Below are 19,688 nucleotides of genomic sequence, written 5' to 3' on the forward strand. Positions count from 1 at the left end.
ATACATTTTTTCCTGTTTTTATTGTGCATACTCTTTTGATGATTTTACGCTGTGAAGTGCTCTATAAAAATGTGTTTTCATCATCATCGTCGTCATCATCACACAAACTCAGAGACCAGAAAGAGCTGAAAACCAACGACTTTATTGTCCAGTGGAGTAAATGTATTGTTTTGGGAGAGTCAAAATGATTTAGAAATTTGTTTTTTCTCATAGAGGCTGTAGCATTCGATGGTGCCCCCTTCTGGTTCCACAGAGGAACACTCAGTGATGTTCCCACGTTGCAGTATAAATGAAGCATCATTTGCAGCCAGTACTCTGAGCGAGGGTGGTGGCTGATTGTGTTTATACAAAGGTAGAAAAAGGGGGCAGTTGATTCCACCGGGGAGTGATGGGTTTAGCAGTCCTGCCTGAAGGGTGCAGCTATTCAACCCCACCGTCAGCAGGTCTGTAGAGAAAAGAAGATGGTGTGTCCATTACGGTCCGTATCAAAGATTAGCAAGAGTTAGTATGAAGTAGCTCTTCAAGACAAAAGTTCTGAAGAGAAGGTGAAAATTCTTGGTTCACCAGCTTGGCTACATCAGCTCTGCAATGCTAGTCTTTGCAAACATCAGCACTAACACGTTATAGCAAACTGACTTTGTATCAGCAAGCAACAGCAACAAGTAACTTTCCTGGAGTGTGCACACTTGATAATAAAAGGTAAAGGGACCCCTGACCATTAGGTCCAGTCGTGGCCGACTCTAGGGTTGCTGCGCTCATCTCGCTTTATTGGCCAAGGGAGCTGGTGTACAGCTTCCGGGTCATGTGGCCAGCATGACTAAGCTGCTTCTGGTGAACCAGAGCAGCGCATGGAAACGCCGTTTACCTTCCCGCCGGAGTGGTAACTATTTATCTACTTGCACTTTGACGTGCTTTCGAACTGCTAGGTTGGCAGGAGCAGGGACCGAGCAACGGGAGCTCACCCTGTCACAGGGATTCGAACCGCCGACCTTCTGATCAGCAAGTCCTAGGCTCTGTGGTTTAACCCACAGCGCCACCCGCGTCCCATGGACACTTAATATTAGTGGGCCTCCAGACAAACTGCAATACAAATAAAGGGAATGTGTAATTGAGAGATAAATATGGATGATTACCAGAGAAGCTGAAGGAAGTCTAAAAAGAGATAATTTGTGAAAACTTGGATAAAATTGTATAATTGTGCTGAAAATTTATATATATATATATATATATATATATATATATATATATATATATATGCTTTCGTAGATTTTCACGGGTACAGGAATGCAGGTTTTGGTGTCCTCGGGTGTCTTCCCGTGTAAAAGTTGGGGTGTCTAGGCGACGTTTCGACGAGGTCTCACTCGTCATCTTCAGGCTGGTGCTTTCGGCTTCTTGTTACTGGAACAGAGCAGGATCTCAGTGTTTGAGTTCCTATAAATACTGTTGAGGGGGTGTGGTGTATAGCCTCCAATGTTCTGGGCAGAGAGGAAGTTCCCAGGCTAGTGTGCCTTTTCTTCTTTTGTTCCTTAATTACTTGAGGGATATCTTGAGTGATTTCTTGAGTGATATCCTGAGTACCACTTAGGTGGGTCATTAGGTGTGGATTAGTTGCTAAAGTCTTTGTGTCTTGACCTCTTGAACTTTGTGAAGAGTTTTTCTGAGAAGATGGCTGTACTGCACTTAGTTGTGCTCTGGCTTGGCTTCGTGTATAGGGGCGAGCTGTGGTTTTGTGGCCTGTGTCAGCCAGATCTGTGTAGGGATTGCAGGGGGGTGCAGCATCCGGAGGTGCCACCATGGTTTGGCTACTGGATGGTGTCTGTAATTTATCTGTGGAGAGGGTCTGGGTTTGGGTCTGGTGTGGTTGATTGGTGATGGCGTTCTGTGTGCCTCTGGATCTGGTGTCAGTTTTTGTGGGGAGGGCAATGGATACCAGCAAAACAGGGTTACGAAGCTAATCCAAAAAGAAACACCCCCCAAAAACCAAGACACAGAAGAAAACAATGGCATGGCCCTCCTTCCTTATATCAAGGGCACTACAGATAAAATTAGCAAAATCCTCCATAAACACAATATCAAAACAGCCTTTTGCACCAACCAAAAAATAGCCAATATCCTCAGAAACCCCAAGGATAAAATCCAGTTGGAAAACCAAGGGGTCTATGAAATACCCTGCAAAGTCTGCCCAGCCACGTACATTGGACAAACAAACAGACGAATAAATGCACGTATCGCAGAACACAAGAATGCCGTCAAAAAAGAAGAAAAAACTTCCTCTCTTTTCCAACACATGAAAGAAACAGGACACGAAATTAATTTTGCAGATTCCAAATTGCTCTTTAACATGGAACATCACCACAAGAGAATAATCATGGAAGCCATCGAGATAGAGAAACACCCTCACAACATGAACAAGCGTGACGACACATCCCGCTTGCCAGACATCTGGAAATTAGCCCTCCCCACAAAAACTGACACCAGATCCAGAGGCACACAGAACGCTATCACCAATCAACCACACCAGACCCAAACCCAGACCCTCTCCACAGATAAATTACAGACACCATCCAGTAGCCAAACCATGGTGGCACCTCCGGATGCTGCACCCCCCTGCAATCCCTACACAGATCTGGCTGACACAGGCCACAAAACCACAGCTCGCCCCTATACACGAAGCCAAGCCAGAGCACAACTAAGTGCAGTACAGCCATCTTCTCAGAAAAACTCTTCACAAAGTTCAAGAGGTCAAGACACAAAGACTTTAGCAACTAATCCACACCTAATGACCCACCTAAGTGGTACTCAGGATATCACTCAAGAAATCACTCAAGATATCCCTCAAGTAATTAAGGAACAAAAGAAGAAAAGGCACACTAGCCTGGGAACTTCCTCTCTGCCCAGAACATTGGAGGCTATACACCACACCCCCTCAACAGTATTTATAGGAACTCAAACACTGAGATCCTGCTCTGTTCCAGTAACAAGAAGCCGAAAGCACCAGCCTGAAGATGACGAGTGAGACCTCGTCGAAACGTCGCCTAGACACCCCAACTTTTACACGGGAAGACACCCGAGGACACCAAAACCTGCATTCCTGTACCCGTGAAAATCTACGAAAGCATATATATATATATATATATATATATATATATATATATATATATATATATATATATATATTAGTGGGCCTCCAATCAGGGGTGGACTACAGTAATCTTTCATAATATGTCACCCTGTGTGAAGCTAAAATTTGGTGCCCCCAAATGGATCTTCTCAATTACGGATCTTCTCAATTTTGCACCTTCACGGCTCCAAGATACCACACACAAATGTAAAACTTCAGAAGAGAGCTCAAGGCTCAATACTGAAAGAGGTTACAGGAAAGGAAATGTTATTTCCGGTGGGGAGCAACACACACCACTCCACAGAATTAACCACACTCATTTCTGAGGCACATACTCACTCTCTTCCGCTCAGACTGCCATGATGTGTTTGACAAAGGCTGTGGAGAGAAAGGAAAGAGTTATCAGGAAATTAAAACTACCTGCCACCACATTCACATGCGCAGTATTTTGGTCCAGTGAGCCTTTTACACCTGTTTTCCACCCCCATATATGTTTTCATCATCACATTTTCTAGGGTAACAAGAGTACATACAGAGCCTCTTCATCCAAGTCATAGAATCCTTCAAACAAGTCAGTGAGACATTACTGTTGTAGGAAATGTGGAGTTGAGGGGAGTAAAGGGGAAGACAGTAGAATTTCATTCTTTTGCATAGTATAGGAACAAAGCTTTTGTTTCAGTGTCACGCAAACAGGGACTTTATTTTTGTTTGCAGTGCGAGAGACCAGAAGGCCCAGGGTGTGGCAGGTTGCAGTCGGTTGGTGGCTGTGTATTTTGTCTGTGTGTGCGAGGGGGGGCGGTATTGCTGGGTCAGGTTAACCATATTGATTTGTATGCTGTTGTGGGGGGATTGGCTATTGCCTTGCTGGCTTGCATACACAATGAAGGAGAGCCAAACTGGGTGAAGGCATCCTCCTGTTTTAGCTTTCCTAGGAAGGCTGTTTTCCATACAGTTTGGTACCAGTGGTCCATGTTCACTCCCAATGTCTAGTTACAGCACTCCAAGCAGTTGAATAAGTGGCTTATGAGTTCTTTGTCATGTGTGTTACACCTGATATTTTAAGGTAGCAGTCAACCTTTACTGCCTCTTGTCCCTCCCTGACAGATGTTTCATTAGCAAAACTATTGCCTCAGGTGACAACTGGCCCACTTGCTCACCTGCAATCTGTTTTCCTGTCCTCACTTAAAGGTAAAGGTAAAGGTACCCCTGCCCGTACGGGCCAGTCTTGACAGACTCTGGGGTTGTGCGCCCATCTCACTTAAGAGGCCAGGGGCCAGCGCTGTCCGGAGACACTTCCGGGTCACGTGGCCAGCATGACATCGCTGCTCTGGCAAGCCAGAGCCGCACACGGAAACGCCGTTTACCTTCCCGCTGGTAAGCGGTCCCTATTTATCTACTTGCATCCGGAGGTGCTTTCGAACTGCTAGGTTGGCAGGCGCTGGGACCGAGCAGCAGGAGCGCACCCCGCCGCAGGGATTCGAACCGCCGACCTTTCGATCGGCAAGTCCTAGGCACTGAGGCTTTAACCCACAGCACCACCTGCGTCCCACTGCGCCCACTTACTTCCCCTTAAATATTAGGAGTTTCTTTTCGGGCATTAGCAGGTCATGAAGTGCCTAACTCCCCCCTGCATGTAGCATTGAGGCCCTAATTGTCGAATGGGCCAGTTGTGGCTTCTGTATTACCAACAGTACTAGGCACTTAAGCACCTCATCCACACAGTGTTGCACATTTGTTTGCATATGAAAACTGCAGCAAGCAAAGTCCAGCATCCCATATAACTTAGGAACGGAGGAAGCTGCCTTGTACTTAGATGGACCATTGTCCAGCAAACCTGATACTGTCCACACTGATAGGCTGTGTCTCTCCAGGGTTTCGGGGGGGGGGGGGGGAGGTATAATCCCAGCTCTACCAGCAGATGCCAGGGACTGACCTGAGACTTTTCACTTGCAAAGCATATTCTTTACCACAACTTGTAGATAATGTGTGCAATGTTATGTACATTACCTGCTTTTTAATATTCATTTGTAAACGGCTTAGAGGTTTTTCTACACTCAAGTGATATGTAAATTTAGTTTGCAGGATCTACACTTTTATCACCACATTTCCCTGTGAAACTGGGAAGTGTCGCTGCTTCCCTTGAATCAAACTAAACTGTCTACTCACCTGTTCTAAGTGATCATCCATAGGCAGGCTGTATTTTAGGGAGCAGAACTGAGTTATCTGCAACGCAATTGATCAGTTACTTAAGTATTTTTATTTATTTACTTGATTGGGGGGGAGATGCCCCCCCCACCAAGGTCATGGGCTCATCCAGACTTCCTTTTGTGCCATACTTTCTAGGCACAGGTCGACGTTTTAAAGCACTGTGTCCAAGCGCTCTTTTTTATTTTCCCACCACTTTCCCCGTGAGAACCCACTCTTTAACGCTGAATCAGAACAAATGGCAATTTGTGTTACCCACAGATTGCCATCTGCTCTGATTCAGTGGTAAAGAGTGGGTTTTCTCTGGGAAAGAAAGAAAAGGGGCAAAAGTGTGGGGGGAGAGCGCTTGGATACAGTACTTCAGAGTGTGACCCTGTGCCTAGGAAGTCTGGATGAGTCCAATATGTGTGTTCTGACACTGGGCCTACCTGCTCATGCAAAAACAGACCCAGTCTCTCACCTTCATAATTGATGCAGCCATTAGCATCTTCGTGCCCAGCTAATAGAGTGTCTACTTCCTCTTCAGTCATTTTCTCACCTGGAAAGAGAAGGAGGAGGAACAGCACATGGAAGAAGGGGTCAGGTTCTTTACATTTCCTTCAGTTCCCATCAGCCCCAGCCAACATGGTCAAAGGATGATGGGAGCAGTAGCCCAGCACCTAGCATACCAAGTAGTTCAACCTGCATCTTGTGCTGAAATAACTCCTCAAGAATGTGTATGAAACTACATTGTTTGTTGCACTGAAGGTGGTTTGCTGTTAATGGCATCAACAATCAAATCTGATTTTGAGATATTTGTGATATTTACCTTTTTAAAATTCTAATCAATTACAGTTGATCTTCAAAACAAACTGTTGGTATGTGTTGTGTGTGTATGTATATAAACAGGTATTTGAATTTTATTTTTTAGAGGGCCATACTTTGAAGGGGAGACCTGGGTTCAAATCCATGCTGTTTGTGATGCTCACAAGGTGACATTTGGTCACTATTTCTCAGTCTAACCCATTTCACAGGATTGTAAAGCAAATTCTATCATATGCCATTGTGAGCTCCTTGGAAGGAGCGTGGAACACTGCTGTGTAGCTGAGCTCGGATTTGAATTCAGTTTTTCCCAGTTCAAGCCTGATGCTCTAGTCTATCAGCATGACTAGTTCTTTAGGCTGCAACCAAAACCCCACTTACCTGGGAGTAAGCCACATTGAACTCAGTTGCATTATTATGTTAGATATCATTCATCAAGAAACAGTAAAACAGCTTTAAGAACTTTTTCTGTGAGTTCTGGGTGTGGTTTTCTAGGCTGATTAGGCACAGCTGGTAATGTGTATAAAAGAACAGAAGTCGCAGTTTGAATTTTGCCTGCAGAGAGAGAACACCCACATGCTTTGTGTTTGTTGTTTTTGTATAGCTGTAATAAAACCTTTGCTTGAGTGTTTTACACCGGTCTTGTGGTTCTGTCACCAGCCACCAGAAGAAAAAAACCCCTCTAACATATTACAGGCTTAGATTGTAATAATTATCATGTATCCTTTCTTCTAAAATAAAATAAGGAGAAAAAGGGCAGCAAAATTATCTCTCCATTTTATAGACTTTTCACTTTTCCAATAGTTCTTTGCAGGCTGTGCACTGCACCTCCCTGGAACAGAAGCGCAAGTCCTTATTTATTAATGCATGTATTCTATAGTGGATGAGAGTGCAACAACTTCCTGCCACAAGAGCATCCTCTCTATATAAAGGCCACTCCCCCAAACCTTAATGGGGAAGAGGTACTATGAGTCTCCAGTGGGGCCAGTGTTAGTACCAAGGCAAGGGGAAATCAGGATGCAAAACCGTACCTGGAGAGACCAGGGCCAGATTTAGGTTTGATGAGGCCCTAAGCTACTGAAGGTAATGGGGCCCTTTATATGTCCAGCTGTCCCTAGTCAACAACAAATTGTCACTGTTTTTTAGGTTGAATATATGCTATATGGTAATTTATTGACCTAATTGGTATCTAAAGCCATTTGCACATAACAAATAGGAGCCTACACAACACAAAACACTGTTGCTGTATGTAGGCTTTATTTTATTTGTTTTTTATCTTATATTTTGGAAATGTACATCCAGTTGTTTTTTCCTTTAAATTTTTGGGGGCCCCCAAGAGAGTGGGGCCCTAAGCCATAGCTTGTTTAGCTTATACGTAAATCCAGCACTGGGAGAGACAGTACCTAACCTAAGCAACACCAGCTTGCCTAAGGCCATCCAGTTCATTTATGAATGAACAATCATTTCAAACAAGGATTAATTGCAGCGTTGCCCATTGGCTAGTTTAGCACATCCACCTGCACCCAAAGCTGAAGTAAGTGAATGGGATGATGGCTGCGTTGAAAATGGGATCCTTCTGGGCTCTGGGCTCTAGCATGGCCTCCTCATGTTTGGCGTGCCCCCAAAGCTGCTTGGGCCTTCTGGCAACAAACTGGCGAGAAAGTTTTGCCTTTTCACTTGGCAGCACTTACCAAGTGTGGCAAGGACGTGGCGCAGTTCTGCGCCCATGACGGTGCCGTTTCCCTCTTTGTCAAAGACCCTGAGCCCCTCCACGTAGTCTTCGTAGGTTCCCTGATCTTTGTTCTTGGCAATAGTCTGTAACATGGGCAGGAACTCTTCAAACTCCACCCGCTTAGAGTTCAGCTCTATTGGAGGAGGAGGAGGAAGAGGAAAGACTGTCAACAGCAAACTAGTCCCAAGCGCTTTGCCTCACAGATTTCATGGGGCACTTCCCAGCCTACACCCTCAGAAATCTGCGTCCGTTGATTGTGTGCATTCCATGAGGACTGGACTCTTTCACTTGGAATGTGAACCCGAAACTGTGTTTGGCATCCTGAGAATTGCTTAGCATATGGTTTCCAGAGAGGTTGGAGCACAGGCTCAGAACTGGAAGGAGGTGGTCACACACCAGCTTCTTTTATACTGGGTTTCTATGTAATACATACTCAAATTACCGGTATATAAAGTACAAATTATACAGAAGTAAAGAAAGAGAGAATACTATATTCCATGTTTATGTTTCTACTATTGTCCTATTTTCTTTCCTTTAATTGATACAATATCTCTGCTTCTGATATTCAGGCGTAAGTGCCTAGGCTAATGCAGCCAAAAGGGCACCATCCATGCACACGTATCTCCTCCTTGCATGTGGGTGGTACCATTTTGGCGACATAAGCATTGGCACTCAAGCCTGAATAGTAGAACTAGTAAGAATGCTGAAGCTCTCAAGGGATGTCAGCCTCACGTCTGAAAACACCCTTCAGGGCTGCTGTGTCCTACACAGCTTCCCACCCTTTCCCCCATTCCTAACTAAAGATGGACAGACCTCTCAAATTTGTTTTCCCAATCTTAAATTCAGTTCACCGTATTTCCACATCAACTTGCTATTTTTTTCTATTTAAAAAAAGTTCTCAAGAAAATTCGCCAGCATTTTAGCAGCCCTTTCTCCTGATATACACATTTTTGTATGCAGTTTTTGCCTAGTACTACTCTGTACTGTATACTTGCTTGAATTTGGAATCTATTGCCCTCAAGTGGCCATCCTGTCCATTTCCCTTTCTACTTGTGAGACAAGGAACAAGACTCACCATCCGGCTTGGGGTGTCCCAGGACTTTCATGATCTCGGCATTTGTGGGATTCTGTCCCACGGCCCTCATCACATCTCCGCACTGGCCCAACTGGATTTTGCCATCACCAACCCGATCAAAGAGCCCAAAGGCCTCTTTGTAATCTAGGGAGATTAGACCAAAGTTTTAATGTGGTTATTTTGTGATGAGGTCTCAGAACTGGGCAAGCTGCCGGGGACCGGAGGGTTTTTTTGGGATAAAGTGTCAAGCTTGCCATGCCAGCTGTCAACTTGATGGTTCACATAATCCCAAGAAACTAGACACCGCCGTCTGCAAGGTCTGTTTAACCTGCCCAGTTTCTATCACTCATCACAGCCAATATGAAGGGAGGGAGGGAGGGAGAGAGGGAGGGAGGTTGCTGCCTACCAAAGGGCAAGCTCTGCTTGGGATGCATCGAAAGAGAAAACGACGACGATCTTGAAAGGAAGACACTGGCTATTCTTGCTCTAAATGAAAGAAGGATCTCAGAGACCTTCCTTCCAAAGGGGCATCACCTTGATCTTGGGAAGGTTTTAGTTGCCAAGGAATCATTTTTATATTTAGACAGCACCTCTAATCCCGTAGCAACCTTGGACAGCACAAAGGCATGGCTAATCAGGCACACCAAGAGGAACTGCATCTCTCAGATACCCAGGCTCCCAACTCCTCCACTAACTGAGCTAATGAGACATTCCTTCAAGTTGCTAAAGAAGGTTTCAGTGGTAAGGGCAACTGAAAGTGCAAGATAGTTAAACCAGGCACCTATAGGTGATTACAATGTTCTGTTTGTTGGAAATATGTACACTCTTTCTCTCATAATGCTTAGGGCAGCTTTCAAAATAATAGAGGGATGGTTTGGTGAGCATGGTGAGGCTTCCTAAGGACTTACCTGCATTACAAGTGTAAATGTAAAACCACTTTCCAAGTTTATTAATGCTGAAGTCCTGTATATGTCTACTCAGAAGTAAGCCCCATTGAGTTAAATGGGACTTGTTTCTAGGAAAGTGTGGCAAGGATTGCAGTCTAAACGGTTGCTGCTCCCAGCTAAAGAACCCACATATATTGTAATCCGCGTCAGGGCTTTTGGGGCAGAAAATCAGTTTATTGATATAATATTTAAAAATAAGAATTACTGTTAAGTGGTTGTGGAGAAAGCCAGAAAAAATATATAATTTCTTTTGTGTCATGAGGGAAATTATGAATGCCTTTGAAATAAAAATGTGTGTGTGTGTGCATGGAGGTGTCAGATCAGAAAGCTGAAACTAAAGGTGTGACGATACTGGGTGGGTTACAAAGGTGTCTTGGGAAAGGAAGGACAATTGTAATTATTGTTTGCTCAGTCTGAACCTGGAGGACTGGAGTCTATGTGAGGAGGAAGCTGGGGCAGGGATACATTATGTGACTGTCCAAGAGAATAGACTAGGCTTCTGTGTTTCCAGTCTCTCGACTCTAGCAACTCCGTTCTCCGCTGCTTATGCCATGAGACCTAAGTAGCTGTAACTCCTCTCCCACTCCTGGTTATATCTAGTACTACAAAAATTGTGATGTGATCTCATCCCCACTTCAGGCTTCCCAGCAGCCAGTTAAATGAAGTGGGGGTGGCGGACCTTGCAGAACACTGGCATCATGTTGTGCTTCTTGGTGTTCTAAATGTTATGGGGAGAGAGGGTGATACGGGGCCATTGCGTTTGATAACAGCTCCCAGTCCCTAAGAAACTAAGAGGTTTTAGGAAGTAAAAAGCAAACACCAAGATGCACACGAAGCAGTTACAGTGGTACCTCAGGTTAAGAACTTAATTCGTTCTGGAGGTCTGTTCTTAACCTGAAACTGTTCTTAACCTGAAGCACCACTTTAGCTAATGGGGTCTCCTGCTGCCGCCGCGCCGCCAGAGCACGATTTCTGTTCTCATCCTGAAGCAAAGTTCTTAACCCGAGGTAATATTTCTGGGTTAGCAGAGTCTGTAACCTGAAGCGTATGTAACCTGAAGCGTATGTAACCCGAGGTACCACTACATTTTGTTTGAGGTGGGCTCTAGAAGTGAATCAGAAATAGTTTTGCCACCAGGTGAAAGTTCATGCACTTATGTGCATCCAGGCACACCAGCTTAGCCCCGCAACTGTGGGTGCAGGGGGCATGCATGCACAACGTCAGCATGCTGCGGGGCGCATGCGATGTCAGTGCCTCTGCATCTAGCTCAAGAAAGCTTGCTCCTGCTGCCTTTGGACAATCAAATTGGCTTACCTTCCAACTGCTCCTTAGTGAATTCAATCTACAAAGAAGAAAGAAAGTGGTTGGAGATCATGACAGTCACAGTGAGAGAGAGAGAGACTGGGCAAGGTGACAGGAAGGTGGTCAAGCCCAAGTTGTTGATAGAAATGCCAAGTGATATAAAGGAAGCATTAGGACTCGCAGAAAACTTCTTCAGCCAGAGATGAAGATGCTAAAGCTCCCAAAGAAAAACTAAAGATGGAACAGGGCAGCTATGCTATGTATTTTGTCCATTTTAACATTTGACCAGTTAATTTTCATTGGCGAACAGATGTGTAAAAAATGGTCAACTTGTTTAGAGTTGATGACCATACTGGACATTTGTATTGTTGCATTTTTCAAAAATACCTACACAATCCATCAGGGTTAGGAATTTTGCTTACTCAGATCAAATTCTCAGGACTCTCCCTAGGCCACCCCCTTTCTGCAGACCACGACTCCTCACCAGTCCTGCTCTGTGCCTTCGTCAAACTCTTTGACTGTGATATTGGCTCTTGCTAGCCTGGATAGAAATCTCTGGCCTTATTGTGGCTGGAATCACGAGTGTAGCCAAGGGGGGGCCAGCGGGGAGATGCCTCCCCAGATCAAGTAAAACAATAGAAATACTTAACTGACCAATCACGTTGGTTCTGGCCCCCCCACAAAAATCCTGGCTACACCCATGGCTGGAATGCAACCTCTTGTACAAAGAAAAGAGTCACAGCCATTACTCTGGCCTTGCCAGCACTAGGAGACCCTCAGAAGTTACCTCATGAAAGAATGCAGCCCTCACACTAAGAAAGGTTCTCCACCTGTGTGTCTATATATCACAAATGTCTCCTCCATGGTCATCTCTGAATGGTTCATTTTTACTCCCTTTCTCTGTCTCTCTGTTCTCCAATTTTCAGTTCTCCTCAGACCTCTCTCTCAATCTTCTCAAACAAAGGGTGTTTCCAAGACAAGGAGTGCCTAGAAAGATACAATCTTGGGTTTTTTTGTGGTAAGCCAGAAGTGGAATTGCAATTGCTTTTCCCGAGTACCAGGGATTTTCTTTTGTGTGTCCACATTCTGCTATGTTCCATTCATATCAGTGGGTGAGACACAGCTGTGTGCGACAATTCATTCTCCTTCCCCTCCCTCCATTCTATCACTCTCACACCAAGACTTTTAAAAAACTTCCAAAATCCATATTGGAGTATACCATTTTTCGTCCAACCAAACTGTCACCAAAAAAAAGCACGCAAGCTTCCAACTTCTCCACAATTCTTCATCAGGCCAGGTGGGAAACAGTTCTGTGGAACTTGAAAGCTTGCACACTGTTTTGTGTCATTTTGGTTGGCCTCATAAAGGCATTGCCCTAAAATGGGTTTGGGAATTTTCCTTATGAGCCAACCCAGCTACTTTCTAATGTTGTCTAGGTTCTTGGGAGATGACTGCCTTTCACAGTTGAGATTATTAGAGGCCAGAACGGGGGCGAAGGATGGAGAGGCAGAGAGAGAGTGAACAGAGTGCTGCAAAGGCAGTGCATGCCAAGGAGATTTCCATGCCCTCCCCTCCTACCCCAGCTCCAAGGTAGTTGGGGAGTTGCAATTTCACCTCTCCCTCTCTCTGCAAGGAGGCAATGCATCCCGCCCTGCTCCCTGCCCACTCAGCTCCTCTGAAGCCTTGGGCCAAGAGGTCTGCTGCTGACTGACTGGCTGGACTCCCGATGAGAGATCCAGCAGCTTTTCACTTCCCTTCCTGCCACTGAGAAAGGGCAACTTGCTTCCTCAGCCTTATAAAATAAAACAAAAAATACTCACTCTCCTGCAATGTTACGCAAGTACTTTGTTTGTCAGTAAACAAAGAGAGGAAAATATGCCTTCCCATTTCTCTCCCTTCCTTCCCAACTGTGGAGACTCAGTTCCCCAGAACTCCTCCAAATTTTATGCTAAAACCTGAATCCCCTGAAGAGTCCAGAGGAGCCAGTGGTCAGGCCAGGCCACTCTCTCTCTCTAGCCATGGTGCCTGCTGAGTCTTCACATGTTCATTCAGAGTCTCCCAGCAGCGGCTGGATTTCTTCACTTGCCTCTTCATCTGCTAATTCACTTCCTGAGTTCAGTTCCAATGGGACAGCAGGGCTGCTGCATATTGTGAACCACTTTGAGATTCATAAATGCATTAAAGAAAAGGGCATAAGAGTTTTTAAGATAAAATAAATAAAATGAGACCGGCAGCTTTTCTTAAAGTTGTGCAAGGTAAAGCTGTTTACAATGTTATAAACATTTCACAAATTACGTAGTTAAAAACCCACATTTTAAAGCAGCACAGAGCAATTAGATAAGATATAGGGCTTACTGTATGTTCATTTCCAGCATGTTCATTCAAATAAGTAATCAGTGTTTTAAAATATGTGGAATGGCCTTACCAGATATTAAAAGTGTACTTAGGTACGGGAAGTGGTGGGGGCAGGGTGATAGGGCTCATTTATGCCCCCACCCCCCAAATGCTGCTGTACACATAGAAACTACACCTCTTGCACAAGTTGGAAGGGTACCGCTGTGAGCATCTTTCCCTCTGGAGACTGTGCTTCTCTTCCGGGTTTAAAATTATAATAATGAATTCTATGCATTAGGGGGGAAGTCATGTGTATCACTGAGAAAACACAGATGTATTACAAATAGACGATGATGCACATGCGCCCCTATAAAATGCCAGTGAAGAAGGCAGGCCAGTTCCAGTTCCAGTTTCAATGCCTCATGCAGAAGCTGTCCAAGGATGCTTGCAGACCAAGGTGTGGAATTGCCACTCTCCATACACTTACTTTTCACAGGACATGCATATGGCATCACTGTCCATTAATGTCTATCCTCTGTCTTCCCTGCATTATATGTGCCTTTTTTCCAGACAAAGTCTTTGCTTTTTTCAGAAGTACAAAAGAGTAGAGCACTCTCTGTAGCTGCAGATTCCCTTAGCACCATCTCTTAAAGGGCAGAGTTTGCATGTGGGCAGTGACCAACAACTCAGGCGAATCTCTCACTCTTTCACTATAAACTTTGCAATGGGTGTCATTTTATCACATTGATTCATTTTTAATTTGATCCTTTTAATTAGGCTAATATGTGTTTCTGGTTTGGTTTTTTTAATGCATCACATTTTTTGTTTAAAAACTGAACAAAATGTAGCCAGAAAAGTGTTATATGCTAAAAAGATAGTGGGGAAAATGAGCAGGGTGATAAGATGTTGGCCACCACAAAGGTGTGCTGAGCTTCAAATGGTGAATTGAAGCTTCCCCTTTGTCACTCACAGGAGCTGGTGTGGATGGAACATGGAGGACTGTGCACAGAGAAAAACTGCAGGAAGGCTCATGATCATGTGGAAAGACAACCGCAGTTCCACTTATTGCTTACAACAGAGGAGCAATCTTGGAGCCAGAGGATGGAATTAACGAGCATGACTTCATTTATTAATGTCAATGGGTCTACTCTGTGTAAAGGTTAGGTGTATTCCACCCGGAGTCTGAACGCACCCCAAACCCCTCAGTCCCCTGTGGCAGCTCCTAGGGGCGCAAAAAGGCTGTGATCCAGGCATCTCACTGTACAGTACAGGGCTCCATATATTTGTTCCGTCCTGGCCTGCCCCAACTGTGAGGTTTACAAAAGGTAACAACCCTTGCTTCTGTTCATCTTGCTTCCCACGGGCCTTGGGAGTAGATCCTGGAGGCAGGAAGCGTTTCCCCCAAGGCTATGCACGTGTGGCCATATGTGGCTGAAGATGGGACCCAGCCTAAGGCTGCCCAGCCCAGGGGGAGGCTTGGAGCAGGAGTGGAGGGAAACCAGGGTGAACTCTGGATTTTTAGTTTTGCGACATGCGACACTGCAGATGGAGATATAGAAGCATGATTAGTCACACCAACAGGGTAAAGAACAGCTTCTATCCGTGGGCTGTTAGGCTGCTGAATGAAAAGGTAACAACAGGGCAACTGACTTTCGGGTTTGGTGGGTGTGCGTCAGTAAACGAGGGGAATTAAGACTAAGAGAGCTGTGGGGGGGCTTGTTTAATCTCACTGTATACAAGTTGATGGATAAAGGTAAAGGGACCCCTGACCGTTAGGCCCAGTCGCGGACAACTCTGGGGTTGTGGCGCTCATCTCGCTTTATTGGCCGAGGGAGCCGGCGTACAGCTTCCAGGTCATGTGGCCAGCATGACTAAGCCGCTTCTGGCAAACCAGAGCAGCGCATGGAAACGCCGTTTACCTTCCCACCGGAGTGGTACCTATTTATCTACTTGCATTTTGACATGCTTTCGAACTGCTAGGGTGGTAGGAGCAGGGACCGAGCAATGGGAGCTCACTCTGTCGCGGGAATTTGAACTTCCAACCTTCTGATCGGCAAGTCCTCGGCTCTGTGGTTTAAGCCACAGTGCCACCCGCGTCAATTTGTACAGGTTGTACAAGTGACAATAAAGTATTTCTATTTCTATTTATCATTGTGGATCTGCACATTTTACAGGTACTCTTTTTCTGGTTGTTCTCTGGCCCGTGGACAGTGCAAACGAGCCCTGCGTGTTACACGGGACCAAGAACGGTTCTTCGCCGCACATGCAGGGGCTGCTGTGGCCAGGCCTGGAACTGCTAGGCCAGACTGCCTCTTCCTGCATCAGAGGCCGGCCTCTCGCTGGCTCCTTCAGCCTTGTGACCAGCAAAGACAGGAGGAGGAGATGCTTAAGGCGCCAGGGAGGCCAGTTCAGCAGAAGGTTTCTAGGGCTGGAATCTAGAGTGGGTTTAAATAAGGGCTCGCTTTCCCCTCTCTGCCATCACTCTCCTTATTGAAGCCCCTACCTCACTGTTTCAGGAATCCCGCAGCGTTAGGAGGACATGGCTGTTGACTGAATGCCCCAATCCTCCCGCAACATGATCCTCCTAGTCTCAGAAGGTGGCATCCCAGCAAAGGGAGAGAGGTAGGATTGAAATAACTGTTCCCTGTAAAAAGCGGGGAATATGCTAAGTCCCACCCCCACCCCACCCCCGCTGGTGGCCACCTGTCCCTGGCCGGGCTTTCTGAGAATGCAGGCCAAATACCAGGCTTTTGCGCCTGCTGTTCGGACCTGTCGTTAAAATAACAGGAGCCCTTTCAATTGCTAAATTTATCTTGCCCCTCTAACCCGCTAACCTTAGATTGCTGCCCTTCCCACTCACCATTGTCTGTTGAGATGGGGAAATTGACTTTACAGTATTCCCTGGCTGCCTAGAAGCAGCACTGAGACAGGGTTGCCATACTTAAAAAAGTGAAAATCCGGACACAAAAGTTGTTGAGCTTCTTTTTGCAAAATCTTGTTAAGGAGAAAAGAAAATTCGCCAAAAGCTACGCTTCCAGATTTCCCCAGACATTTCAACACTTTCTGCCTGGACGCTGCTTCCGAGGGCGTGATCCCGGTTATGTCCAGATGTATGGCAGGCAGCCCTACACTAAGAACAGAAGCAGCTCCAGCTTTCCATGAAGCTATGAAACCTAAAGGCCTTGAGGTCTGGTGTGGTGAAGAGGTCAAGGAAGGAACTTCCTTTAAATACAGTATGAAAGACCCAGACTCAACTCTATTCTTAGCTACCTAGCACACTGTAGTGCAGCTTTGCGTAGGCTGATACTCTTCAGCCATTTCAGATGTTTCACCCACCTTTAGGCTAAACATGCATTCGGAGACCCATTTCTTAATTTTGTTGCCATTTATTTGTAGCCTTACCCAGCTGCAGGGCAGACCAAAATCCAGCAGGTACAGCTTTCTCCAGCGCAGAGAGATAGTGATGGGGAAGCGGCACCTGTTGAATTTGTGCCTGCAAAAAGCTTGTGTCAGGGAAAAAATAATGATAAACCTTGATTAAGAATCTTTAAATATGAGGATATAACTATATTTCTATCTCATAGGCATTATAAAACTAAATTCAGACTGGGGAAATTCACTGAATGTCAGCACAAAAGTTGGAGAACAAGGGCAATCAAATTCAGCATTTTGTTCCCAATAGCAGTCAGCAAGAAGTCTTTGGAAGCACAGCAGGACGTTGCATGCCCCCACCACTTGGAACCCCAAAACCTCTTGACATGGAGGGCTAATTATTTATCATGACTAAAAGTCTAGAGTGTGATTAAGTGGCCAACTTAGTTTCACACAAATCCACACCTTGCGCAGTAATTGTCCTGCCTTTTCTTTCTTTCTTTTTAAAACTAGAATTCATTATCAGCCTTGAAGGCACACAATGAACTCAGAATGGACTGAGAAAGAAACATGCCTGATTTTAGACATTCTCATTTCCCATATGGAGCTCCAGTTCCCAACACTGTATCGTTTAGTCCAACAGATAGTGGTAGCCTTGACCCAAGGAGACTTAGACCCAAATCCTTGCTGGTGTACAGTTCACTAGAGCTTTTTAACCAAGCATCTGTGCTCCTTAGCTGCCTCTGAAAAACATGGAACAATAGCTGTGAGGGTAAATGAAACAAATCATTTTAAAGAGCAGCAAAACTCAGGGAGATCAGCTGTCTCATCTGGAGACAACGAAATAAGTTGCAGTTAAATCCTACAGTAGTTCATTCCATTTTATTTTCTGTTGCTTCAGACCCAGTGTTGACCACTTCCAATAAGAGAGGCCAGATTTCCCATGTTTTGGTTCCAGCCAGAGTTAGCTGGGCAAATTTAAAGACATATGTAGTTTTTGCAAAATGTAAAACTGAATATGGGGATTCAGTAAAAAGGAACGAAAATGAACAGATCAGATAAGAGTTATGCATGCCATCAGTACCTTTCAATTGACACCCAGTTGACACCTACTTGGTCCCTTGCTGTTCATGAGAGGGGCTGTGAGCTTGGAGATAATGCAGCAGGGTCTTGCCAGCTATTTGGGTATCCCATAGGAATGGGGTTGTCTGGTGGCCAGTTTATATGTGTGTGCATAAGCACATCTTTATCGAGCTGCCAAGCCCCTGTCAATTCAGTTTTACTTTGGCTTTGACTCATTCTGATCTTTCTGCCAGGGGGAAATACCTGACCGCTTCAAGGGAGTTGGAAAGTAGTTTACGGAAGCCTGGAGCCTGACAAGGTTTTTTTGAGAGTTGGTGGTCTGAAAGAAGAATCTCTTTTCATGGTATGTTGTTCATTCATCCCACCATTTGCCTCAAATAAAGTGGCCTTGTATTGTTTCAAAAATCTGTTTGATAAGAAAAACAGGCAAACGAAACGTGTGTACCACGAGAAGTGAAGCCTCTTTCAAATCACTTTCAATTCTGTTAAATACTATCGTCTGTCTCTGCCCAGGCTGAGGATATTATTCAAGCCCAAACGTATTTAATACTCCAAACACCTTCTGTGGAGTCGGGCTGGCTGGGTCTTTGTGAGTGGAACAGGGCTAGGCTTGGCTTCTAAAATGGTGATAGCTGCCTTGATTTATTTAGCACCCTCTTCGCACCCACTAATTCATATTAGGGTGCCCCTAATTAATTATTGCAACCTGTAACCTCCCTTTATCCACTTGTAATGCCCTGCTGGAACACTTCTCAAATTAGTTCCCTTCTACAATAATATCATCCCACAAAGCACTATTTACTAAAAGGATAGAAAACACTTCAGATAAAATAGCCTAAGATCCTGGCCACCCTCTCTTGCTGCTGCTGCCGCCGCCGCCTTTAACCGGCTTCCTTCCCAAGAAGAGAAGGATTCCCGCAGGTGTTCTGTCCCTTCAACCATGTCTCACTCACCACAACTTTGGAGAGGTCAATTGGGGGATCCTTGGGCTTTGCTGGTGCTGCTGGTGCTGCTGGCGCTGGTTCTGGTGCTTTGCCTTTAGCTGCCGGGGCTCCTGGCTTCGCTAGAGCTGGCTTGGCTGCTGGTTTGGCAGGTGGGGGTACTGGCCGTTTCACTGGGGCATCCTTCTTTGGGGGCATGTTCTCTCCGTTTCTCCTGCTGGGAATGAAGCAGAGGGGAAGTCAGCAGATGTAGGCAGGATCCTCAGCTCAGGCTGCCTCTGCCCGGCTGCAGTTTAAATAGCTCTGTGGATCCTGTGATGTCAGCCCAAGAGGACTAGCTGGGTATGGAGTGGGAATGCATCTAAAAATGGGAGCATCAGTCACCTTCAGCAATGCTAGTTCCTCCCTCCATTCAAGACAGAGAGATCTCAAAGGGCTTTGCTACAGCTAAGCATCCTTTCTGAATAGCCAGGCCTTCGACGTGCCTTTGTGGCACCAAGCCAGCCAGCTCACACAGCAAATCCTCTGGCTCTCTGCATCAGTCGTATGGGCTAGCAGAAGGCAAGCGGGGGTGGGATTCTCCTTCTATTAACATTGCATCCAGCCTGGCTTGACTGCTGTTGTAAGTAAAGTGCAGCAGCGTAGGACCCAATCTATTGCGGGGAGGGTGTAGGTATGGCATAATTATCTAGGAACTTCTCCATTGTGGAGTATGTTGATTCTTTTGGTTGCACTGATCTCTACACACACACACACACACACACACACACACACA

General features: G+C 45.4%; 1 protein-coding gene across 2 annotated transcripts; it reads right to left on the bottom strand.

Annotated features, from left to right (window-relative positions):
* Positions 1–126: 126 nt before the first annotated feature.
* On the bottom strand, positions 127–19,436 carry LOC309364056 (myosin light polypeptide 6-like). Of its 2 annotated transcripts, XM_081900778.1 has the most exons (8): positions 19,298–19,436; positions 18,926–19,130; positions 11,196–11,223; positions 8,935–9,078; positions 7,819–7,992; positions 5,787–5,864; positions 3,461–3,499; positions 127–445 (listed from the first exon to the last, which is right to left on the bottom strand). In XM_081900778.1, the coding sequence occupies exons 2-7, from the start codon at positions 19,109–19,111 to the stop codon at positions 3,471–3,473; spliced, it is 639 nt and encodes a 212-aa protein (XP_081756904.1). In that variant the 5' UTR covers positions 19,112–19,130; positions 19,298–19,436; the 3' UTR covers positions 127–445; positions 3,461–3,470. The 2 variants fall into 2 exon arrangements, with proteins under 2 accessions (XP_081756904.1, XP_081756903.1); XM_081900777.1 differs by lacking the exon at positions 19,298–19,436 and having other exon boundaries at positions 18,926–19,272.
* Between the last annotated feature and the right edge of the window lie 252 nt (positions 19,437–19,688).

The sequence above is a fragment of the Podarcis melisellensis genome (assembly GCF_964234715.1).
Source record: "Podarcis melisellensis genome assembly, chromosome: 2".
Taxonomy (NCBI): Eukaryota; Metazoa; Chordata; class Lepidosauria; order Squamata; family Lacertidae; genus Podarcis; species Podarcis melisellensis.

Coding starts and splice junctions, on each gene's coding strand:
- LOC309364056 (XM_081900778.1), bottom strand. CDS start 19,111: ATGCCCCCAAAGAAGGATGCCCCAGTGAAACGGCCAGTACCCCCACCT. Junction 7,993..8,934: donor GGGACACCCCAAGCCGGATG/GTGAGTCTTGTT, acceptor CTCCTCCAATAG/AGCTGAACTCTAAGCGGGTG. Junction 3,500..5,786: donor TGGCTGCATCAATTATGAAG/GTGAGAGACTGG, acceptor TTCTCTCCACAG/CCTTTGTCAAACACATCATG.